The 26,289-nt window shown below is 47.0% G+C and overlaps 1 protein-coding gene across 1 annotated transcript in view; it reads right to left on the reverse strand.

Moving 5' to 3' along the window:
• Window positions 1–7,051: 7,051 nt before the first annotated feature.
• LOC129345915 (vascular cell adhesion protein 1-like) overlaps window positions 7,052–26,289 on the reverse strand; it is a 31,083-nt gene continuing 11,845 nt past the window's right edge. Inside the window, exons 2-5 of the mRNA XM_055003150.1 lie at window positions 19,729–19,980; window positions 15,392–15,682; window positions 13,130–13,390; window positions 7,052–9,094 (exon numbers count right to left, since the gene is read on the reverse strand). Coding sequence (XP_054859125.1) covers window positions 9,000–9,094; window positions 13,130–13,390; window positions 15,392–15,682; window positions 19,729–19,980 — 899 coding nt within the window. The 3' untranslated portion in view covers window positions 7,052–8,999. The remainder of the gene's footprint in view (window positions 9,095–13,129; window positions 13,391–15,391; window positions 15,683–19,728; window positions 19,981–26,289) is intronic.

Consider the following 26,289-nt stretch of genomic DNA (forward strand, 5'->3'; position numbering starts at 1 on the left):
TTTTTCTCCAGGCCTGTTGGCAACCCTGGCAGCACCCAGGTACAGGTGGGTGGGCAGGATGGGGGCGTGAGTAGACTTCACACCAAACACATCACGAAGCCACTCTGCAAAGAGGAAGCGGAGTTGAAAGTGAGAAAGAGAAGACCGGCTGCTTCCTCTTAAGAAGAAAAGCCCCCCTGCCTTCGTCCTTCTGGCAAAATTTCCCTGTGCGGAGGAGAATCCCTCTGCCCCAGCCATGATCAATGGACCTGGCAGGCATATGGGGTGAAGGGGGCAGGGAAGGAGTTTCACACAAATTCAGCAGAACCAGCCGAACGTGTCTCTGGGCCGGGGTGGAGGCTCAACTACATTTTTCTCCCATGTTTATTGTGAAGAACATTTTTTTTTGCACATTTGTCTGCCCAGGAGAACAGCACTGAGGTGAGGCAGGAGGAGGAAAACTTTAACGCTTTCCTCCCCTAGCATTTTCTCACTAGAAAACGCCACCCTGAGCTGCCCTGAGCAGTTTCCACTGTGGTGGGAAAAACCTATGAGTACCTGTAAGTTTCCCTCGGAGTAAAAATAACACCGCCTAGTAAATAACACCCCATTCAGCCTCCATTAAGGGGGCAGGACATTTTTTTCCAAGGTTGTTGGAAACCCTAATAAAGAGGTTGCACTGGGGACAAATGCACCCATACAAACACATACACATACACACAAGGATCCTGACACTTCTTTAGCACTATACCCCCACCATGTGGCATATTTGGAAAGCAAGAGAAAGGGAAAGGAGGTCGATGGCAATGGCATACATACTTTTTTTTTATTATACTTTTTTTTGTTTCCCATCGTTCACCATGTTTCTTACACTTGCCACAGGGATGCTCAAGTGACTCAGAGCCAAGCCACAAGTGACGAATGATACTTGCCTGGCAAGTGAACAGACTCACGTGCATTCCTCCCTGTTCACTTGTGCTCCACTTGCTTGTAGTTTGGCTCGTAGTGATCGAGTAGAGGGCAAGTGGAGCGCAAGTGAACAGGGAAGAATGCACGTGAGTCTGTTCACTTGCCAGGCAAGTGTCATTCGTCACTTGTGGCTTGGCTCTTACTTTCTGTGTGGTCTTATATTCAAGTGTACTCTGTCTTTCATGGGCCACTGCTCACTTCTTCAGATACAGTGCTATTTGCTGAAAGAGAAACATTAACATGAATCCATGAGTTTCAGTGTTAATATAGTAATTCATGGACAACTAAGAGGTTTGAACCCTTGTCCCACAAGAGCAAGATACAAGTATCATAGCATCTTAAAGACCAGTCTTTAAGGTGCTACTGGACCCAAATCTTGCTCTTCGTTCTACTACAGACCAACATGGCTACCCACCTGAAATTGTCCTACAAGGAAAGGCTAATGAGTCTGGGGCTTTTCAGTTTAGGGGACTGGGGGGCATTTTAGATGTTTATAACATTAAACATGGCTGGCAAGCAGTGGGTGCAGGGTGCAGGGACAAAGAGAATGAGAATCATAGAATCATAGAGTTGGAAGGGGCCATCCAGACCATCTAGTCCAACTCCCTGCCCAGTGCAGGATGCGCCTAAAGCATCTCTGACAAGTATTCATCCAGCCTCTTCTTGAAAACTGCCAGTGAGGGGGAGCTCACCACCTCCCTAGGCAGCTGACTCCACTTTAGAACTACTCTGACCGTGAAAAAGTTTTTCCTAATATCCAGCTGGTACCTTTGTGCATGTAGTTTTAGCCCATTGCTTTGGGTCCTACCCTCTGCTGCCAACTGGAACAGCTCCTTGCCCTCCTCCAAATAACAGCCTTTCAGATATTTAAAGAGAGCAATCATGTCCCCCCTCAACCTCCTCTTCTCCAAACTGAACATTCCCAAGGCCCTCAGCCTTTCCTCGTAGGGCTCAGTCTCCAGACCCCTGATCATCCTCGTCACTCTCTTCTGCATCCTCTCGATTTTGTCCGCATCCTTTTGGAAGTGAGGCCTCCAGAACTGCACATAGGACTCCAGGTGCGGCCTGACCAAGGCACTATAGAGAGGGACTATGACCTCCTGCAATTTTGATGCAATGGCCATTTTGATACAATCCAAGACTGAGTTTGCCTTTTTTGCCACCGCATCACACTGACTGCTCATATTTAGTTTACAGTCCATTCTTACCCCAAGATCCCTTTCACATATGCTACTGCCCAGAAGTGTATCCCCCATCAGTTTAAGTATCTCCTGTCACACACAAAGCCCTTTGTGGCTTTGATCCCTCATATTGTCCAGACCACCTGTCCCCCTATGCCCCAGCATAAAAACTTCCCGCCTCACAGCAGGGCCTTCTGCAGGTGCCACCCTGCAAATGGGCAAAACCAACAACTCCCTGTCCATGTGCATTCCCTATCGTGGCCCCCACCTCTTGCAATGGCCTGCCTACTCAAGCCTGGTAGACTCCCACCGTCCTTGCCTTCTGCAAACTTTGCAAAACTGAATTATTCAAGAGAGCTTTTTGCACAGAAAATAGAGATATACTGTAACGATTCAGAACAAAGTTTGGGGTTAAGGCTTAGGGACTGTAAACTATACACTTGTATATAGTTCATACTAACTGTTTAGGGTTGCCAGTCCCCTAGTGGACGTAGGGGATTCCCTGCTCCCAGCTTCCACACACACCCGTCATCACTCACCTGGCTAGCGGGGGCTGGGGGAGGTGTAGGGAATGGGCCCAGAAGGCAAAATACCTCCAGGGCAAGCCCACAGTGGATGTGCTTCTGGCAGGGTGTGACGACGTCACTTCCAGGAGTGATGTTATTGCGCTGGCCACTGGAATGTTCCTGCACTTCTCTTAGGGCTGAATCAGCCCCACGCAAAGCATGGGAGCATTCCCACAGCCAGCACAATGACGTCACTCCAGGAAGTGATGTCATTGCAGCAGCGCCTCACCCACATGAAGTTCTTTTCAGTGGTGAGTACTTCCTTCCAGGAGGGTAAGAGGATCCGGCAACCGTATATCTGTTGCTGCAAGTGGGCTCTTGCTATGTAATTTTTGCATCATGTAACGTGTTGTTTAAAACTCATTCTTTGCTTCACCACTGTTTCTATTCTCTGGTTTCTGGTTCCAGATTTCTGCAAGTCAAACCCTATTGTGCTGTCTATTGGAAGTCCCTTCCTCTTGATTGTATTGTCGTACTCTGTGTAAGCCGCCTGAAGCTCCAACAAGAAAAGAGGGCTATAAATAAATAAATAAATAAATAAATAAATAAATAAATAAATAAATAAATAAATAAATAAATAAATAAATAAATGTTTTTGTGTATATATTAAATCATATTTATTTTGTCAAGATCATTTTGTTTCAGACTAGTTTATCCTTGTGGGCTGATCATATCTTGTGTGTTGTTGTTGTTGTTGTTGTTGTTGTTGTTGTTGTTATTATGCAACCCTTTTTGTTTCTGCCAGTTTTTCTGCACCACGAACTCAAATACATGGTTCTAAGCAAAAGTCTCTTTCACTAAAAATCTAAGGGCACAATCCTAGGCAGGTTTACTCAGAAGTGAGTCCCAGTTTATTCAGTGGGGCCTACTACCAGGAAAGCGCTCTCAGGATTGCAATATCAAGTGGAATATAAATGCTGAATATCACCAGGTCTTTTCTTTATTCAAAATAAAATTTTGGAGATGGAATCCTGCTTTGGTCGCCTTGCTGATCCAATGTTGGAGACACTTTATACTGGGGAATGGCTAGACTTAACTCCTTCCCCTCTAAAGTGCTTTCTGGTTGTTTCTCTGGACTCCCTTATTCTGAACGAGTTTGTGACTGTGGACAAGGAAAGTTAGAGACCTTGGATCATATATAGTTTTTTGCCCTAAGTGGAGTAAGGAAAGAGAGAGATTTATTATTCCTATTATGTTAAAAGAAAAGCGTCCCTTCCTTCCTTGGGCAATCTCAATGTTATTGTTTGATAACTTTCCTGACAATCAAACCTCTGCTATAGTGGCTTCCTTTTTAGCCACGGTGATAAAGAAACAAAATCTTCATGAGCTTAGATAGTTTAAAGTGATAATGACGAGTTATGTCTGTGTGAATTGGGTATGTTCAAGTGTACAGTTCATATTTTGTTGGTGTTTGTATGGCTTATGGCTTCGGCCGGAAAAGCAATAAACATATTATTATTATACTGGGGAATGGAGGATGAGTTTTGAAGTGGGGCAGCCCTTCTAGGTCTGGATATTAATTACTGCAGGAGACAGGGAGGGGAAAGGAAATAACTGCTTATCAGATGCTGATGTCCTGTGAGAATTGCTACTGGTTTAGCGCCAGTTATTTAATCAGTATGGAAGGAAATATTTTTAGGGCATGTAAGAAAATACGGTGTGGCAGGCTTCCCCAGGGGACACTTGCCGTTTCCTTGAAAACAGCTTCTCTCACGTGCTCTGCAGATGGACCCGCTCAGAACCCGAACATTGTGTCAGCGTTTATGTTGTAGGTTGTGAGTAAGAACAAAACATGTTGATGGTCGAATCAAAGGAGAAATTAAATCCACAGGAACGAAGACCTCTTCCACATGATATTTCTCTCACTGCTGGCTAGCAAAAGTTAATTCATTTTCCAAATTGGATTAATGGTTCTTTCCAACGACCAGTTCTTCAAGTATTCAATTTTCCATTCTTTATATAGTGGGAATCTGTGGCAGGTCTTCAGCATCAACAGAATGGACTGAATTCTTCCTAACATTTCTGAGCGCACAAGAAAGGGTGGCTTTTGCTGAGTCCCCCCTCCTTTGAGCTATTTCTGGGAGTTTCCTGTTGCCCAGCAACTGTATTTAGGGGCATTTTGGGCTGCAGAGGGAGGGGGAGGCAGAGAAGTCGCACTTTCACAGACTTCTCCCTTGTGGGGAGAGTGGGTTAGAAATGCAATAAATTAATTAAATAAATTAAATTCAGGATCCAAGCCTCCATCTTGGATTGCGAAGAGTACTGCTGCATTTATGGGATTGACTGCTAACCCTTTGTTCTTTTTCCAAAGTACTCTTCTTGGCTGCAGAGTATTTTCTCCTGCTGCTAGCAGGCATTTTCTGATGTTATCTTGCAATGAGTGGAACGCACCTCGTCCACACAGAGGATGGCACTCCAGAAACAGAAGGGCTGTTTCCAGACAGCTTACCGGTCCCCGGAACGTCGCGCCACGTTGCGGGGAAAATGCAAAATATCACGTTTTCTCGCGTGAGTTTTGCGCGACGTCGCATGACGTCGCGCAAAACTCGCGCGAGAAAACGCGATATTTCACGTTTTCCCCGCAACGTGGCGCGATGTTCCGGAGACCGGTAAGCCGTCTGGAAACGGCCAAGTAAAGCTTTGGACTCAAGCCCATCTCCAGAACTTGATCTTCTGAAATCCCCAGAGGGTCAACAAGATGTTGGAATATTTAGCCAGAACCAAACAACAGTCTCATACTCCAGACAGTGTTTGCTCATATAATGCCATCAGAAAACCTTACTATATTTAATTTTGACATCCCAGAGTCACTCTGTTCTTAAAATAAACTTTTGCTATTGATAGTTTTAGGTGGGTAGCCATATTGGGCTGTGGTAGAACAGCAGGGTTTGGGACCAGTGGCACCTTAGAGACCCACAACATTTTCGGAGTGTCAGCTTTCGAGAACTAGAGCTCCCTTTTCGAAAACTTACAGACTGAAAATCTTGTGGGTCTCTAAGTTACCACTGGACTCAAATCCTACTGTTTTGCTACTGATAAATGAGTATCAGAAAAATGTTTATAGATTAAGACTGAACTAAGGTCATTTCCACACACCTTTCAAGGGATGGCCCACTCATCAAACGCTGGCAGCTTTCCCTCATGAATCCAGATATCTCCGATGTATTGTCGAAGGCTTTCACGGCCGGAGAACGATGGTTGTTGTGGGTTTTCCGGGCTGTATTGCCGTGGTCTTGGCATTGTAGTTCCTGACGTTTCGCCAGCAGCTGTGGCTGGCATCTTCAGAGGTGTAGCACCAAGACTTTTGGTGCTACACCTCTGAAGATGCCAGCCACAGCTGCTGGCGAAACGTCAGGAACTACAATGCCAAGACCACGGCAATACAGCCCGGAAAACCCACAACAACAACCAGATATCTCCGTTTGCAAAACGGTTGGGGCCATCTGGCTTCCGTTTTTTCAGTGCCTGTTTTCGGAATGCACTTTTAGCAAACGGAGACATCACCAGCGTTCCATTATTGTGCCGTCCCTTTAAGGGCATGTGGAAATGGCCCTTATGAAAGTCTACCCTTCCTATAACTAAGAAATGCCTTATCGCAGTGGTTCCCAAACTTTTTGAAGTGGGTTCCACTTCTAAATTAACTGTACTTTTAGAGAATCACAGTTCTCTTCGTCAGATGCATCTGACGAAGAGAACTGTGATTCTCGAAAGCTTATGCTACAATAAAGTTGGTTAGTCTTAAAGGTGCTACTGGACTCTTTTTGATTTTGCTGCTACAGACTAACACGGCTAACTCCGCTGCATCTATGTACTTTTAGAGATTCACTTAAGAAGTAACTCCCCAGCACCTTCCACCTGCTAGTTCAGTTTTGCATCTGGTGAAGACCTGGCTGGAAAATACTAGTTCCACTGTCATCGGACAGTACAAAGACACCTGCAGTCTGCATTTTCGTTTTCCTTCTGGAAAAAACAACATCCAAAGGAGACCGCAGGCTGGGTAAGGCAAAGACTTGTCTCAAATCAACTTCTGTTGATCTTAAGGTATGTAGTCAGTCTGTCTTCATCACCACTCCTAATTTGAGCTGCAATAATCAACATATGATGCTAACATTCTTCTTCTTTAACCACTTCCAGTAAACCAAACTCAACTCCAGTTTTGGCTCCTCAACAGATGAAGTTGGCTGTTGGCTATGAAAGTTCAGCTGTTGAACTTTCTGGCATTCCATTTCTCTCTATTTGCTGCAAAAGATTAGAGCCATCCTACAGTCCTGCTATGCTGTTGGCCAGTTAACATTGGCATTGGTTAAAATATTATCCGATGATGCTCCAACTAGAAAGCCAAAGAAACAAGGTGACTGTTAGGAGTCAAACACTATTTATTCCACACAGAGGAGATTTTACAATGGTGCTCATGGTGCCAGTACAATTGCTGGTCCATTCATGCTTGCCATGGAGATTCCGCACAGCATAGGATAATGCAGTTTCCAACCATTATTAGCTGTGGTTTCTCTTTCACCCAAGATGCAGATGGCATCTGCTTTTTGATGCTGCCATCATACTGTCGTGAAGTGAAAATGTTTACTCCCTGCGGCCAAATGCCATCACAATTGGGCAAACAAAACACACAAGTAAAACATGAACGAAAAGCAACAAACGACAAAACTATAATGCTATAAGCACATAAAAGTACATTAAAGAACTTATTGCTATGATTCACTGCTGCCCCAACTAAAAAACTTTGGCTGAATGTGCAACGCAGCTCCAAAATTGCAGATTACAACAACCTTGTTTTAAAAATGGCCTATATGTAGTGCTATTCCAGAATAACACAGTACTAGAATCCTACTGTCTCTCTCTGTCGCCTTCTTCCCAAGCTTAATGTTGCATGCAAAAGCAACCAATTCCTGATATGGACAGCACCGTTTTATGATGTACCTGGAACAGTGTGTCGCACCATTCCAGCAATGGTGAAAGTGAAAACGTGTAATGTAGCGCAGGCATCTGGCATGTGCAAACCTCCCGCTAGGATTATTTTGTCTGTCTCTTGTTGTCTCCTCCTCTAGAATTACAGTTGCATGAAAGACAACACTATTTCTGAAACCACAAATTTACAACGTGACACGAATATTATAATTGCACTGTTCTGTAATTAAAAAAAAAAGTTGTGGTGAAATGGGCAAGAAGGATCAGTTCCCAATACATTCAAGCAAACCTATGCACACCCGTGGAGCGTTGTATATGGTTGCTATGTATGTCAACCTTCACAAGAAAAATGGGATTTCTTAGGTTTTATACTGTCATAATTGACTTTGCCCTGACCAAAAAATAAAAAACCAAAATAAAGCCCACAATAGTGTTGTTGTGAACGAAATCAACACATACAGTGGCAGGGGGTTCACTGTGAAAATGCGTGGGGGGGGCGGGCAGCGTTCCCGTTCATTTAAGCAGAAAGCATACCTTTCCTTCGAAATCTATGAAAAAATGACTTCCACCCAGGGAAGATAGTTTTTTTCTGATTTTCAGGAGAAAAACTGCGTGGTCTGCGATTCACACACGATGTAGCGTGGTGTGGAAACAAAACGAAAAAAATTGCCTGACGTGAATGGCTGAAACTGGGGAAAACCTCACTGTGGAATCACCCCGGGGAGGCAGCACTGCCTGCCTCTTCCCATGTGTGTTCTTCTAACCCAAAGCAGCTTGAGCAAGGGAACGGGCCACCAAGGAAACTCCAGGTTGGTTTAGCTCCAGATTCTACACCAAGGATAGCTAAATTCTGCTACAAATGATGCCAGCTGAGCAAACTCACATAGCTTATCATAGTTTTGTGTTTCTAGTCTGTGTGTTTTTTTCCTTTGCATAATTTATTTTGTATCAGATAATCATGAGATGGGAAAAGCAACTCTGAAGGAAACGGGGAACCTTTCTGCAGACAACACCGATACCCATTCAAGCATATCATTAGCGGGTTTAAAATTTGATTCCCCCCCCCCCCCAATGAAGACAGACATTCTCAGGAAGTTGAATTCAGTGCCGGTTTCTATATTCTGTGTCCTTTGTTTTGACGACACTCGTTCTAGGTGTTGTAAAGCTGCTCCTAGGAACATGAGATGTTTCCTTCAGTGTAAGGATAGATATAGTGGGGATTGGGTCCAGCAAGGATCACCCAGTTTTTGGCACCTGTGGAGTTCTGAACCACACAAAGATTTCCCTCTTTTGCAGTATCTGTTGCAGCTTGTCAAAGGAAGGAATCTGCAGCAATCTCGGCGTCCCCATAAGAGGTCTAGACCTGTCATCTTCCCAGTTATCATTTTCGGCATCGGTAGTAAATGATAAAGACTGTGACCAGCAGTGATACTACCACCACCACCACCACAGCAGTGACCCAGTTGCGAGACTTCCCTGAGCACAAAAGAGAAACAAGACAACATTTATATTTAAAAGCATGAACCGCCGTAGCAAGAAAAATGTAAATATGAACATCAACTATGAGAATCAATGAGAGGGCCATTCTGCTATTGTTTGTCTCCATCATCTGGACATATATACTGCCTCTGAACATGGAGGTTTCATTTAGCTATTATGGCTAACCATTCTTGACCAAAAAGGAGACCCACAAGAACTTGAAGGGGAGGAGAAATCACCCTCCTTCCTTTCCTCTGGTTCTCAACTCCCTCCTGGCTCCAGAAGTGTTTTACCCTGCCCTCCCACTGGCCCTAATTGACTTTCCCTATTTCTCATGCAGATAGTGGCAATATTAGAGGCATGAACTTGGGTAGGGGGGCTGTTTGATTAACATTCATGGGAACAATCTCCCAACTCTAAAAAGATGATGTTTGCAAAACTGGGGGTTCCCTGGGTATGCAGAAACTTAAACAGTAGCCACAGTGGGTCCTGTTGTGCAGATTTTTTTTATGCACACAGGGGCCATCTCCTGGCAATGAGATCATCACAGCTGTGTCTCGCCTAGGGTTGTTAACCTCCAGGTGGTGGCTGGAGATCTCTTCAGAATTAAAACTGATCTCCAGGCCACAGAGATCAATTCCCCTGGAGAAAATAGTAAAGAGTCTAGTAGCACCTTTAAGACTAACCAACTTTATTGTGGCATAAGCGTTCGAGAACCACAGCTCTTTTCATCAGATGCATGAGAAAATGGCGGCTTTGGAGGGTGGACTCTGGCATTATATCCTGATGAGGTCCCTCCCCTCCTCAAACCCTGCCCTCTGCAGGCTCCACCCCCCAAAATCTGCAGGAATTTCCCAATGTGAAGCTGGCAACCCTAGTCTCTCCTGTGTCAGAAGTACCCCCAAAGCCTATTTTCTCATCAGTGAAAAGTCAGTTGGTATAAGAGTATTGACAGAGATTGGTAGAGCCCTGGGTTCGAATTCCTACATTTAGTATGTGCCAAAATTTTACAGGAATATCAGGTTGCCCAACAATGTAGGGAGTGTATTGTCGAAGGCTTTCACGGCCGGAGACCGATGGTTGTTGTGGGTTTTCCGGGCTGTATTGCCGTGGTCTTGGCATTGTAGTTCCTGACATTTCACCAGCAGCTGTGGCTGGCATCTTCAGAGGTGTAGCACCAAAAGACAGAGATCTCTCAGTGTCACTCTTGTTCTGAAGTGTTTCCAATCTCCGGGTCTGTTGGAATGTTTCTTCCCCGTAGAGGTGTTTGATGTATTGTCGAAGGCTTTCACAGCCGGAGAACGATGGTTGTTGTGGGTTTTCCGGGCTGTATTGCCGTGGTCTTGGCATTGTAGTTCCTGACGTTTCGCCAGCAGCTGTGGCTGGCATCTTCACAGGTGTAGCACCAAAAGACAGAGATCTCTCAGTGTCACTCAGAGATCTCTGTCTTTTGGTGCTACATCTCTGAAGATGCCAGCCACAGCTGATGGCGAAACGTCAGGAACTACAATGCCAAGACCACGGCAATACAGCCCGGAAAACCCACAACAACCAATGTAGGGAGTGGATCACCTAGAATTACAACGCTCACTTCTCAAGTTGCCTAGTATGATATTAGATAAAGAAGTTGAGGCAAACCCAGTTGTCCTCAGTGACTGCATATGTAAGTATTTGAAAATGAGGGGAGCAGTTGAAGGAACTGGGCCTGTTTAGCCTAGATAAGAGAATACCAGGAGAGGGGGAGCTGATTAAGGTCCTCAAACTACCCAAAGGGTTGTCCCACAGAAGAGGGCAGGACTCGTTCTCTGCTGCTCCAGAAGCCAAGACTAGATGCAAGCAGAGGTTGGACAGCCTTCTCTCAGGAATGCTCCAGCTTTGAATTTTCTGCACTGAGCAGAGAAGGCTGAACTAGATCACCTACAAAGCCTCTTCTAGCTGTTCTGCTCCATGATGTGCCTTTTTACTGAAGACTGGGTGCACAGATTCCTGCAGGAATGTCCCTAGAAAAGGCAAACCACTCGGTGTCCCTCAGTGTCACAATGAGATAATTCCCATAAAAGGTCTGCAATGGTCCTACTAAACTACTAGTTAAGAGGTCATGAAGTATTAACCATGATAGCTAAATGGAGCCTCCACATTCAGGAGCAGTATTCCTTTGATACCAGTTGTGGAGGATGGACAGTGGTCCAGAGATTCTTGCTTCCAGGCTTCCCAGAAGCACCTGGCTGGCCATGGTGGGAAACAGTAAGCTGGACTAAATGGATTCCCAGGCTTAGTTCCTTCTGAGGAGCAAAAACCCTGCCTTGGTTGTTCTGCTTCATACTGTAGGTGGAGCACAACATAGCCAAATGCTCCTCCATATGTGCCCCCCCCATGTACAAAACTGGCAAGTCAATTCATCTTAAATTTTTAAAAAACGTCTCTTTTAACGGTATTTAGCCTGGCTGGTCCTTTGACCGTAAAAATAAACAGAACTTTACTTACTAAAACTGGCAAGTCAGGAATGAAGAGTCTAGCTTACTCTTCTCATTGAGATCAAGATTTCTAGCTGCAGGGATTTTATTTATTCAGTGTTGGTATGGAGGAGCCAGGGCCAGTGCCAGGGTTTCTGGTGCCTGAGGCGAGATACCTACTTGCGTCCCTTGCCCTGCGCACGCAAAGTGCGCGTGCGCATTCCGGCCCTGCGCAATGACATCACTTGTGAAGTCATCGTGCAGGAGCATCCCCCTCACCTGAGGCGGGCGGCAGTGGCGAAGGGGCAGGGAGGCAGCTCACTTCCCCGCTTGCTGCTGCGCCGCCTGGTGGCCCGGCTCGCCAGGAGCTGAGCCAAGGCAGGCAGCAGCGGCAAAGGGGCAGAGAGGTGAGCGGGGATGCGGCCTGCTTCCGGGTCGGGGGGGGGGGTGTCAGGGGCCGGCATGGCGCCTCCTTCAGACTTCAGTGCTCGAGGCGGCTGCCGGCACTGCCTCCACGGACACGCCGGGCCTGGGAGGAGCACTGTGAGCTTGCTGTAGTATAAAGTGGTACAATCCTGACAGAGGTTTAGCCACCTCTGTGAGAAAAAGGTTGGATCCAGCAGGCCTCTTCTTATGTCCCTACGGGACACAGCCTACATAACCAGTCTCCTCCCCCTTCAGTGTTCATGAGGCATTCCCCTAGGATGGAAGGGGCCTTCCTACTCCCCCAACCTTTAATATACATTAGCCTTCAGATGTAAGGGAGAAGACGAGTAGGAGGGCAGAGGAAGGGTTAGGCGGGAGGCCCAGCAATTTCCCTCTGCACTCCTGGAAATTGACCGTACCAGTTCACACTGTGTAATCCACCTTGAGTCTTAGTGAGAAAGGCGGACTATAAATTGCGCAAATAAATAAAATTAAATACAGGTTGTAACCTGAGGAGCCTTGACCTAAGGGCAGATAGAGAGAAAATTGGAAGAGTCAGGGCTTTTTTTCTGGGAAAAGAGGTGGTGGAACTCAGTGGGTTGCCCTCCGAGAAAATGGTCACATGGCTGTTGGCCCCACCCCCTGATCTCCAGACAGAGGGGAGTTGAGATTGCCCTCCGCGCCACACGGCACGGAGGGCAATCTAAACTCCTCTCTGTCTGGAGATCAGGGGGTGGGGCCACCAGCCATGTGACCATTTTCAAGAGGTGCCGGAACTCCGTTCCACCACGTCCCAGCTGAAAAAAAGCCCTGGGAAGGGTTAAAACATACTATGGGCTGGGACGGCAGAGGCAGGAAGCACCGGGCACACACAGCCCCAACGTGAGAGCTGATCTGACAGCCAGATGTTCTAATGCCTGCCTGTGGCAGACTTTTCCGGACCATGAGTCTTCAACCCAACAGTTGTGTCCATTGTACTGCGAGTTTTACCTTGGCCTGTAAACTGCCTTGGATACAGTGGCAGAAGAGCAGTATATAAAAACATCAAATTTAATACACATTTTTCTCCAATTATCAATAAAGGCAAAATGTCAGTTCAAACTTCAGTGAGGACACCTGTCTGAAAGCAAAGCTGGGAGGGACTCACAGTTACCTTCATAGAGGATATCAATGTGTGCCAAATCGCTGCCGTAGGGATTTTGCGCATGGCATTGGTAAGTCCCATTATGGGAGCTTTGCGCTGAATGGATCGTGACCGTCCTGTTGCGGTTGGAGTACTCCACGTTGACAGGGGAAGGCAGATCCCACGTGAATTTCGGAAAGGGATTTCCTTCTGCACGACATGTCACCGTGATGTTCGAACCAGCTTTGTATGCTGTGACACTTGATATGATGCTGATATTGTGTGGCTGGGCTGCAAAAAGAAAGGAAGGAGCTGATGAGCTGTGGGACCCCCGTGTGCAGAAATACGGTCCTTCTCCAGGAAAAAGGAGCTCACAGCCGATATCCCAGCCCAGAGACATTTTATGAGGATTCAGTCTGACTTGAGAGCTCCAGTGTTTTGGGAAGCTGGCATGAAGAAGTGTCCTTACACTCTCAAATCATAGCAGGTATACAAGTCCTCCCTGCAGGTCAACAGGCCAAAATCCCTGCCATTTGTGGCGCTGTCATTCCTACACTATGATATCTGTCCCTGTCCCCGACACCAGAGAAAAACTCAGCCCACTGCAGCCTATCCTCAGTGAACTCCCAAGAAGTAAGCGGAGAGGTTCTGCACTCGGACTTGGTGAACTGCCCAGTTCAGGTAAGCAAAGCCTGGCTGCATGGGTGGAAACAGAGGCCTGGACCCTGTGAAATCATTGCCCTTACCCTTCTCTCTGTCTGTTGTGGAGGATCTCCTCTGCTGCTAGCACTTCCATATATGCAAGATCCATGTTTCCCTAGCAGCATTCGGACATGCAGAAGTGCTAGCTGTACACATAGCCCTTCCACAATGGCCAGGGAGAAGCGGAAAGGGAATGATATTATAGGCTCCCGACCAGATATTTTTTTCAGTGATGAGGATGCTATGATAAAGGTTTTGTTGCTCATGGGGTGGACATTCATTCCATGATAGTCTCTGGCCAAATAAGCTTTGCAGGCTTTTGTAACACTTAAAAAAGCCACAATGTTCATTAAAACAAAGACAAGAGTGCAACAAAAGAAATCAGCATATACACCATGGTCCACAAGGGTTGTAACAGCGTCAATTCTCTTAAAAAATTATTCTGTTGCTAGCCCATGAGACTCACTGCCAATAGATGTGCCCCCAACCCTTCAAACCATAGCAAACTTGACATTGTAGCCCCATTGGTAGCAGGTGAAATGCTAGTCTGCTACACAGCAAATGGAACTTACCTGTTGGCAGGGCTTTTTTCAGCGGGAACACGGTGGAATGGAGTTCCGGCACCTCTTGAAAATGGTCACATGGCCGGTGGCCCCACCCCCTGATCTCCAGACAGAGGGGAGTTGAGATTGCCCTCCACGTAGCAGCAAAGAGGGCAATCTCAACTCCCCTCCGTCTGGAGATCAGAGGGCAGGGCCACCGGCCATGTGACCATTTTTGCAGAGGGCGATTTAAACTTTAAAAACCTCCCCCCTTGTTCCAGCTAACCCAAAGTGACATCATTGTGCGATCCTGAGTTTCACCACTGAGTTCCACCACCTCTTTTCCCAGAAAAAAAAGCCCTGCCTGTGGGAATGCCATGAACTTTACAGCAAACGTGTTCAGTAGGTGGACAGACCATGTTTGACAGCTATGAGCTGAACATCAGATCTGTTTGTTAATACATCTGCTGTCCAGCTTGAACAGCTGTCAAACAACTTGCCAGCTGTGCAGTAAACTGCACTGGTAGAATTTCATTGCCGTGCCTTGTAGAGGCTTTTACTTCTGGTGCAGGAACTGAGATGGTCATGGCTCTTCAGGGTAATTAAATTATGCGTTGGGGTGGGAGAGGAGAAGCTGTCGCCCATCAGACTGTTCCAAAATGTGCATGTGCAAAATAATGTCAGTAACATGGACTTAAATAAAAAAATTTAAAAAACAGTGTTTGTTTATACTTATTGGCTTACTGACTGATTTGATCTCTGTTTATTTTATACAATTGGCTGCTGAGCAGAGGACATCCACATGTCTGTGGGAGAGCGGAAAAACGGGACTCCCATTGGGCTGTGTGAGAACGCCCACGCACCAAACCTTGTTGACTGCACTTAACTTTACTGGACAATTTGAATATGTGGAAAGTAACCGGCTCAGACTGTTTTCAAACAGCTCAACTGTCCAACGAACAATCAAGCCTTCCCCCCCTCCTCCACCCCTTCAAAACCAGCAAACACTGTTGCCCACTTTGGCAGGCGTTTGAGTACCCCTACTTACCAGCAACCTTCAAGGTGCTATTTGCTGTCTTCTCTAGCACTTCCCTGCCCACCTTGAGGTGGGCCACACAAAGGATCTCGGCTCCATCCTGTTCCAGCTTAGCCACAGAGGTGTACTCCACAGATGAGTTGCCCTGGCTGCTGTTCAGGATGCGTCCTCCACTACTCAGGGAGATGTTGATGTTGGTTGGGATTTGGCCTCTGACCTTCAGACTAGAGATGTTGCAGACGACTGTGTGCCAGTGACCAGCTATGATCTCAGAAGCGAGATGGATATCCGGGGATGAGAATTCTGCATTGGGGACATCAAAGACGCTCAGTTTGGGGGAAGAGAAGTAGGGCTTAGTAAACCACAAGTGTCTTGTTTGATTCAGGTGTCCTTATCTTCTCACTCTGTTAATGCCATTAAAAATAATGGAGTACAACTGTTTCTTACAAAATTAAGTGCCACTAGACTTCCTCAATGCTGTCAGTTATTGGATGAATTCATGTGAATTTTGTTGGGACCCCACAGAGTTCAGTTTCTGCCAGAAGCAGAAAATCTAAGTGGCACCCACGTCCTCTCTGATCAACACAGGGCACAATCCACAGGCAGTTGTGTACAATCTGAAACTCCCATTGATTTCAATGGACTTACACAGAAGAATTTCCCAGTGGGTTAGATCTGTACCTTTCCCATATAATATGCTTGCCTCATTGTGCTTCAAAATAGCTTAGAAGATAAAATTCCAAATGGATTTGAGTCCAGTGACACCTTAGAGACCAAACATATTTTTAGTGTATAAACTTTGGAGAGTCAGAGCTCCAAAGAGAGTCAGACACGGGGGAGGAGTGGAGATACCTGAGCCACGAGACATCTGACACGTGAAGAAACATGTGTTGGGAGGTGCAATGTTAGCTGGGAAGGGTAGTTTAAAAAGACAGAGCCAGTGGCAGGGCAAAGGCATTGCTATACACTGGAGCTGTGTGAAGGGGCTGTGAAATGCCAGAAGGGAAACTTCAGCCCATTACAACCTCTACAGGTCCAAGCCCGGCTCTGGAAGGCAGCTCCAGCCCATTTCCATTCCTCCCTGCTCTCTGGTTGTGATCCCACCCAGTTTTAGACTGGAGAGGTGAAATTGACAGAACCTTTGGGGAGGTGAAGATGAAATTGACAAACCCTTGGAGGAGTGATCTCCATTGGCTCTGTCTTTTTAAACTGCCCTTCCCAGCTAACATTCCATTTCCCTGCACTTGAGGAACATGAACCGAGGTGTCTCATGTAGAGAGATCTGGTAAAGCAGAGCAGGGAGTCAGGATGGTAAGGCACAGTGCAACTTGATTTGAGCAGAAATTAGCATCTGTAGAAGCTAAGAATCAGATATCTCCATTCAGCAATCTCACGTCATGATCTGCCCTTGAAGCTTCTTCGACTGAGGACAGCTGCTTTTAGGCCAGCAATGTTGGTCTTTAAGGTGCCACTGAATGCAATTCTTGTTGTTCTACTGCAGACCTGAAACAAAATCTCAAATGTTATTGGGAGTAATAATATTTCATAGTGGTTAGAGGGTGGGACTAACTCCTGGAAGACCCAGGTTCAAACTCCCACTTGGCCATCAAGTTCTCTTGGTGGCCTTGGGCCACTGACTGCAATATTTGGGGGATGATAAAACGAGGGAGAACACGTGCCCACCCCTCCCTGAGTTCCTTGGAGGAACAGCCAGATAAAGGTGCACTAAATAGGTGAAATTGCTCAGGGTAGAAGAGTTAAAAGTTTGTCACCTCCCATGCAGCCCTGTTCTGAATCGGGGCTCCTTGTGACTGCTATTTCCATTTCAAAAAACTCTGGGAGAATTTTGATCTCCAAGCCTCTCACCTAGTTAACTCGTGTTCGGGAGTTGTGAGTGAGGGATAAACTAGCAGCCCTGTAGCACAGACCTCACAGGGCTTGAAAGTTTGTTCCAAAAAATGTGAAATTAGGAAGCAGAAAGGCATGACTGTTTTACATTAGCTTGAAAGAGCAGATTAGTTTAGGGCTTACTGCTTTAGGAATAAACATTAGGGGTATTAAGCAATCCCATTGGCAGGAAAATTGAGTTTTCACCAAGGATCTTAGTTTTTAGTGAGTGAGAAAAAGTTCTATTATACTGTCAAAGATAACTTTTATTTGGAGCAATGCCAGGGCCTTGGTAGACCCCAGGGCTAAGATGCTTTGGTGGTTGAGGTACAACAGCCACATCCTGCCCTTACACATAGGCAGGGGTCATTTCGTAGAAAAAGAGCTGGAGGAACTCATTAGCATACGCCACACCCTTTGCCATCACCAGAAGTGTGTCATTAGCATGACTGATTTGCATATGCCACACCCCTGACATCACCTATCCTGGCTGTTTTGGACCCAATCCTGCCCATTCAGGGCTGAAATTGGGCCCAAAATGGCAAAAAGGGGCTGAAAATGGTTGAAAAGGGGCCCAAAATGGTCAGGATTGGGCCGCTGCTGAGTGGGAGAGTGATCCACCACCCGTCAGAGGCCCAATCCGGGCCATTTCGGCCCCAATCCAGGCTGAAACAGGCCCAAAATGGCCGAGAGTCAGGTGGGCGGGGCCACCTGTCATGTGACCTCTTTGGGGAACTGCCGGAACTGCGTTCCTGTGCGTTCCCCCTCCAAATGAACCCTGCATGTAGGTATGAAGTAAATGTGAGGGCAAGAAGAATTAACACGTGTGGCACTGCGTGCATTGGGTGTTCTATTTGGACTAGACCTTTTGTCAGGTCCAGTGTATATCTAAACTGTACTGACTCCATTTTCTAATGCTTCTAGTGTTTGAGTGTTTTCTTCCCAGGTGCACCAGTTCCCAGGCAGCATTCCCACCGGAGGAGACTGTTTTGTCTAACACCGTTCCACCAAGCATTGGCCTTGAAGGAGAGCAGCTTCCCAGGACTGAGAGATGTTGTTTTGAGAACTGTGGGGGGAGGCTGATCCAAATGGGTATTGTTACTCTGTATCTTATGCTGGCTCTTCATTGGTAACAATGATCATGTACCATCCTGATTCTCCCATTCAGGACAGTGGACTATAATGGACCTTTTCTGCAGTAAAGTTTCCTTTTCCAAACAATGGACTTGTGTTTGCTTCTAAAGGGAACCCTGTAGTGAGTGCCTTATTTAGCCACAGTCTGACACCTTTAATCACTTGATGTGCAACATTAGCTTGCCAGCAGGTTTTCCCCACGGTCTGCAGTTCCCCGGAGTTTTAAAGTGCATGTGTGTCAAGAAGGCAAGGTGCTGGGGGCATGCAGTTCTGCAGTTGTTTTTCGGTCTCACTTAACACATTGTTTCGTTTGAGCCTTAGCAAAGGACACGAACCACCAGGGGAGTTCTCCTGCTAAAACCTCATTGAAAGGAACAGGAGGCTGCGTAAGAGCACCGTGCAGATCCATCGTGCTTATATGGGAGAACTTGCCATGGATTGTGCCCTGCATTAATTACTATGAGGTTAGTCTGGGTGGCGGTGGTGGTTTCGCAGCCAGGCAGATGCTGGAGTGGAGCAGGCCAGTCGCCTGCGGGAGGTACCCTCCTCTCACCCGCAACAATTTCTTAAGACACAAGAAGGCAGCAAACTCAGGAGCTTTAAAAAGGCACCAGATCAATTCTCTGTCTAATGCCAGAGACAAAATTATAGGCTGTTCGACAAATGTCTTCGTTGCAGCGGAAGTGTAGCGAGCCTGGGGCCCATGGACTCACGCAGGGTGACGACATCAGTTGGTGGTGCGCCCAAAAACTTCCTGCTGCAAAGTCACCCCCAAGCACCACGTAGAGCTCCTTACAAGAAAGGCCTCCTGACCTGCAGGTCCTCTCAGAGGTCAAGAGAGGCCACTTCCAACCTTTGAAGCCCCTGGCCATAAGAAAAGGCCAAATGCTTACTGTCGCAGCTCCATGCTGAGATAGCATGTCACATGTTAGTCAGATAGGGATGTGAATAAAGACAAATTATAAAACTTATTAAATGCCAAACAATTAGCAAGGCTTTAAATTTGAGGGCCTCCTTCTGAACATGAGGTTCCAGGTTAAGGTTGCCACTTTCTCCTGGAATTACAACTGATCTCCAGACTACAATGATTGCTTTAGAGGGTGGACTCTGTGTGAGTTTATTGCCTCATCAACACACCCAAATGCTTCGCTGAGCTCGCTGATTTGCTCTGCTTTACTTATTTACTTGTTTATCCCACACTCCAAAGCATTATCTCAGAAGTTTCCAGACAGATGTCAGTCCAAGAATCTAGATATTAGACAAGGTGTGTTAGATAGACTTCGTGACTTCTCTGTACCTCCCAGACCCGTAATTCTGGGCATACTTACGGTAAAGATAGATGGGCATCTTGGTGGGAGCTTTTGCTGAGTCTCCAAAGCATACTGGCTGAAAATCCCAGAGTGTTATGTTGACAAAGCTCACAGAAATCCACCCAGGTCCCTTCTGGGTGTCTCCTCGGACAGACAATTCCCAGTTCAGCTCGGTGTCATTTGCACAGGAGCTGGTACAGTTCAGGGTCACAGAACCCCCAAATGGGACAGCAGGATCCACGGGGTAGATGGTCTGGTCACAAGGGTACACTGTGAAAAGAGGAGATGCAAAGGAACTAGGAAAGAGCTGGCAGCAGAGAAGGTTTGTGTCCATCACTGCTAGAGAATGGGTTTAAAACTGGGATGTTTACATAAATCAATCACCATTTATAGGATACATTTACACTACAAAATTCCATTGGTTTTATACCAGTTTAATATTCAAGGCTTCCACCAAAGCATCTTGATGATTGTGTTTTGGAGGGATACAACAAAGACAATTGAAAGTGATGCTTTTAAAAAGCTGGCATGCAGCGACTCTCCACGGTCTCCCAGGCAGAGTTCATTCATATCATCTGCTTTTATCCTTTATTTTAACTTGGAGATGCCAAGGATTGAACATGGCACCTTCTTACATTGAGCCACAGCTACTCGCCCATGCTCTCACTCTTGCTCCTCCCCCATGTTTCAAGTGGGTTGTCTCCTTACTATATATATAGATTTTTAAGTGTGAGTGAAATAAAGTGGACTGGATTAGGACTACTGAGCGTTTTACTCCGATAATGACAAACTTGTAAGAAATGGCAGAAAAGAGCAAGAGTCCAGTAGCATCTATAAGACTAACAAAATGTGTGGTAGAGTTTTTGGGAGTCATACAGCTCACTTCTTCAGATGGATGTGGTAGTATATATCTGAAGAAGTGAGCTGTGACTCACAAAGCTGCTACTCTACCACAAATGTTGTTAGTCTTATATGTGCTACTGGACTCTTGCTCTTTTCTACTGCTACAGACAGACTAACTGAAGAAGTGAGCTGTGACTCATGAAAGCTCACACTCTACCACAAATTTTGTTAGTCTTATCACAGAATCACATAGTTGGAAGGGGCCATACAGACCTTATAGTCCAACCCCCTGCCCAGTGCAGGATCAGCCTAAAGCATCTCTGACAAATATTCATCCAGCCTCTTCTTGAAAACTGCCAGTGAAGGGGAGCTCACCACCTCCCTAGGCAGCTGATTCCACTTTTGAGCTACTCTGTGAAAACGTTTTTCCTAATATCCAGCCGGTATCTTTCTGCATGTAATTTAAGCCCGTTGCTTCTGGTCCTACCCTCTGCTGCCAACTGGAACAGCTCTTTGCCCTCCTCCAAATGACAGCCTTTCAAATATTTAAAGAGAGCAATCATGTCCCCCCTCAACCTCCTCTTCTCCAAACTAAACATTCCCAAGGCCCTCAGCCTTTCCTCGTAGGGCCCTTTTGATACAACCCAAGACTGAGTTTGCCTTTTTTGCCACAGCATCACACTGACTGCTCGTATTTAGTTTACAGTCCACTCTTACCCCAAGATCTCTTTCACATACACTACTGCACAGAAGTGTATCCCTCATCTTGCATTTGTGCTTCACATTTTTGTGGCCCAGATGTAATACTGTGCACTTATCTATGTTGAATTGCATCCTGTTCACAACCGGCTACTTCTCCAGAGTATTCCGGTCTTGTTGAATTTTAACTCTATCTTCTTGGGTGTTTGCCACTCCTCCCAATTTGGTATCATCAGCAAACTTAATAAGTAGCCCATTACCCCTTCATCCAGATCATTGATAAAAATATTGAAAAATACCAAGCCCAAAACTGAGCCCTGCGGCACCCCACTGGACACCTCCCTCCAATCTGATGAAACGCCGTTGACCACCACTCTTTGAGTCCGGTCGCTATTGTAGCGAGCATACCTTTCCTTCAAAATCTATGAAAAAATGACTTCCACGCAGGGAAGATAGTTTTTTTTCTGATTTTCAGGAGAAAAACTGCATGGTCTGTGATTCACACACATATGGAAGACGATGTAGTGTGGTGTGGAAACAAAATGAAAAAAATTGCCTGACTTGAACATTAATAATATGAGATATTCAGATGACACCACATTACTAGCAAAAAATAGTAAAGGCTTGCAATAACTACGGACGAAGATTAAGGGAGAAAGTGCCAAAGCAGGATTACAACTGAAAATCAAGAGAGAGGCGCTAGCGGTCAAGTGGGCTGTAGGGGCGCTGCAATATTACCTAACCAACAACTCCCTTACCCTGGTGACCGACCATGCTCCCTTGCAGTGGCTACACAGGATGAAGGAACATAACCTGAGGGTCCTGCGGTGGTACCTCTTTCCTACTTTCCTTCCAATTCTTCGTCAAGTACCGGGCAGGCTCATAGCACCTGGATGCAGACTTTATGTCCAGGCTATTTGAGCCGGACCCTGCCGAACCGATGTCCAGGCTAAGAGGGGTGTGTGTGTCTGGGGCCCAGCCCCCGGACTTACCTGGAGAAGAGGACGGGAGACCCTTGGGAGACAACTGCCCAGCGGCCTCAACAGACAGTTGTCCGGAATGGAGCAGTCCTGGCACCCCAGCAGTCAATTCAGGGCACCCAGAGGCTCCAGAAAAGGCAGCACAGCCGGCAGCAAGTGCGGGAGGGGGAGAGCCAGAGGGGGAAGCCAGCGGGGAAGGGCAGCCACACCAAGCCCCAATGGACAGGCAGTTTAAGACGCCGGCCGGGGGCAGCACTTCGTGAGCAAGGCCAGGGAAGCGCAGCCACGCCCAGTCCCAATGGACAGGCAGCTCAGACACCGGCCGGGGCGGCACGTGAGCAGAGGCAGAGACGGCCAAGGCGCATCACCTGGAAAGGCCCTGCCAGCCCAGTCCTGCAGGAAAGACTGGGGGAGGAGGAAAGGGGAAGAAAAGGAGGCACACCTGGGGGAAGCCTCAGCTGGGATACGTTCGCGTTTAACCCCACCCTGCTGGAGAGGCAAGGAAGGCCAGGAGGGATTAGTGAAAGGAAAGGAACACCTGAGGGCAGACACAGCTGGGCAGCCTCAGGAGCCTGGAAGGAAGGGCGGAAGCAGGGAAAGGAAACCCTATCAAAGTTGGCTCAGGAGAGTGTTTGTGGTGGGTTGGGTAGGAGTGACGGAGTGGAGCTGAAGAGGAGGCGAGGAGGAAAGTTGATGGAGGAGCAGATCGAGGGGGACGACGGGAGCAGGTTGAGCAGGCCAGCAAGTGGACTGAGAGGGAGTCTGGGTGAGGTATACCACCCCTCCGTCCACAGAGCAGAGTCCTGCAGTATCCCTGACACCCCTTTGACATCAGGGCCAGGCATGCCGGCACCCCACCCAGTGGCACCCGCGGCAAGCCCTGACAATAACTATATTCATTTGGTGGAGACTACCCTCAAGTCATAACTGACTTATGGCGACCCCTGGTGGTGTTTTCATGGCAAGAGACTAACAGAGGTGGTTTCCTGTTGCCTGCCTCTGCAACTCTGGTCTTCGTTGGAGGTCTCCCATCCATTTACTAACCAAGGTTGACCCTGCTTAGCTTCTGAGATCTGATGAGATCAGGCTTACCTGGGCTATCCAGGTGAGGGCCTGCACTCATACTCGATAGTGGAGAGCGCCTTCAAGTCATAGCTGACTTGTGGTGGCTCCTGGTGGGGTTTTCAAAGCAAGAGACTACCAGAGGTGGTCTGCCATTGCCTTCCTCTGTAACTCTGGTCTTCCTTGGAGGTCTCCCATCCAATTACTAACCAAGGCCAACCCAGCTTAGCTTCTAGGATCTGACAAGATCAGGCTCATCTGGGCTATCCAGGTAATGGCAACTATATTCATAAACCTTCTAATATCATGAGGGCAAGTCTGACCACTAGCACCCGGGGCTGAGGAGCTAAGTGTGGATTTATAGCAAGCCCTGGATATCCACAGAGCTTTCCCAAGCCTTTCTTTCTTGTGTGAACAGGAGGGTCAGATGCTCAGAGCCACTTGCAATTTTCATCTAATAAAGCAAAGGGCTAGGAAAGATGACCAACTTCCTTCATGGCTGCTGCTTCCTTGTAGGATCCTACTCATGCCATTCACAGGTGTACAGCTGCCTTCGACAATTTGGCTCTGGGTATCTTCATGTGGCTAAACCAGAGATGGGACAGGTTGGGATATTGTCAACCCTGGATCAAGCTCAGCCAAGTGACCCTCCACAGTGCTGGGCAGCATTACTGGGGGCTGCTCAGCTTCGATCCGGACTGCAGCTACTTGACAAGGAGCACAGCCTTATCCAGGGCCGTCATCACACGGCCATAAATTTAGCGCCAAACTTGCGCCATCTCCCACTGAATGCTCACCTTATTCCGGCTCTCTTGCCGTTTCGCCATTCTCCCCAATTCACGCTTTGTGACTCTTTATGTCGTCTTTATCCACTTCCATGTGAATGCCCTGGATTTACTATGAATGCTTTGCAACACCAAAATGCTCACTCTCCCCAATCATCTGTCTCACCTAACACTGATTCTCCTGCCCTACACTCCCACAAAGCCCCAGTGTGACCCACAGTTAAGCCTCAAGGTAATTTTTTTTTAAAAAGTCAGCCTTATAGCGCTATAGCGCTATTCTGCCATGGGTGGGAAGCCTCTGCTACCTATCACGGTTGGCTTTTGAGTTGGCCCAGCACAACATTGGTATAATAGAAGAGTGATATAGCGCAAATATGCGGAAATTTTTTTTTTAAAAAAGGGGCAGGATTTTTAGGGCCCCGTTTCCGGAGGCACTTTGACCAACCGTCGAATTGCGCTTTCCCCTTTGAATGTGACTGACTGGAAGTGCAAGCAGTCGTCAAAAGATGGGAGAATCCGTTCTAATAACGATAACAGAAGAAATGATTTCTAGTGCAAAACTGATGAAATAAGGACCCGTGTGATGACGGCCCAGGTGAGCCTACACCCCTAGCTGTTGTGGCTGCAGCCCTACTTCAAGCCGAGCATCTCCTGCGGTGCGACCAGCACCAGAGTCTAGTTGGCTCAACTTGATCCAGGCTGCCAGTGGCTCTCTAGGATAGTGCCCCACCCAGAACTCTTTCAATAAGTTAAAGGGCCAGTCCGCCTCTGAATCAGAATGAGGGCAAGGCTTCCTGCTTCTAAGCTAGTGTGCTAGAAAAGAAAGGGAAAGGGGTGCTGAGGAATTCTGCCACTGCCAGTGAGTGGAGGGAATACGGCGAAGATTGTCTAGAAGGCCCTTTTCTGCAGTGTGCAGAGAGCAGCAAAACTGGGGGCCAAGGAGAGAGATTATGCACAGCCCTACACGTTTCTACACTAGGAATGGGCTTCAAATCAGAACTTCCTGCAGCGCATCCATGCAATAAATAACATGCTAGACAAGTGATGATAAACAACAGACACATGGGCTATGCACTACAGCAGGGGTGGGCAATTGTTTTGGCTCGGGGGCCACTTTGTGGGAGCAGAGGTTAGCGGAGGGCCGCACCTTTTAAAATGATTGCATTCATTAGTTAACTTTGCATTTCAGAAAAGGTATAAATTGTATCATAAAAATCTATAAATATAAATTAAATAAAATAGTGGTAGTTTTATTCAATTTATTTATTGTGCTAGTTTCATATCATCTATAGCTGCAAGCACATTTAATTTTAGAATCAGTTTAATGAGACAAATGTAGGAATGAAGGAAATGAAGGAAATCTCGGTTCAAGGCAGATTTTTCTGACTGTCTTGGTGGGCCACAAACAACTCTGTAGCGGGCCGCATGTGGCCCGCGGGCCGCAATTTGCCCACCCCTGCACTACAGTGTTACCCGTGTAGGAAATCTATCACACTTCAAGCAACTGAAAGTGAAAACTAGGTTTGCCAACCTCCACGTGGGGCCTGGAGCTCTCCCAGAATTGCAACTGATCTCTAGACTTCAGAGAAAAGTTTCCCTTGAGAAAATGGCTGTTTTGGAGGGGGTAAAGGTAAAGGTAGTCCCCTGTGCAAGCACTGAGTCATTACTGACCCATGGGGGGGACATCACATCACGACATTTTCTTGGCAGACTTTTTACGGGGTGGTTTGCCATTGCCTTCCCCAGTCATCTACACTTTACCCCCAGGAAACTGGGTACTCATTTTACCGACCTCGGAAGGATGGAAGGCTGAGTCAACCTTGCACCAGCTACCTGAACCCGGCTTTCACCAGGATCGAACTAAGGTTGTGAGTAGGGATGTGCGTTTCGGCATTCAGAATGCCGAAAGAATGCCGAAACAAAAGTGTTTCGGCATTCTTCAAGAATCCCGAAACGTTTCGGGGAATGCCGAAACGTTTCGGGATTGCCGAAAGAAAAACCCGAAACGTTTCGGGATTCTTTCGGCATTCTTTCGGCATTCGAGAATCGCCATTTTGATTTTGCTAGCCGTTTGCCTTAGCAAGCGGCTAGCAAAATCCTGCTGGAAGCAAAGGCTTCCTGCAGGCTCTTAGCAGAGGGGAGGGGGGGAGAAGGAGTGAATCACTCACTCCTTCTGTCACCCCCCACCCCTCTTGCAAAGGAGGATAGGG

This window comes from Eublepharis macularius, chromosome 19, assembly GCF_028583425.1.
Source record: "Eublepharis macularius isolate TG4126 chromosome 19, MPM_Emac_v1.0, whole genome shotgun sequence".
NCBI classification, from domain to species: Eukaryota; Metazoa; Chordata; class Lepidosauria; order Squamata; family Eublepharidae; genus Eublepharis; species Eublepharis macularius.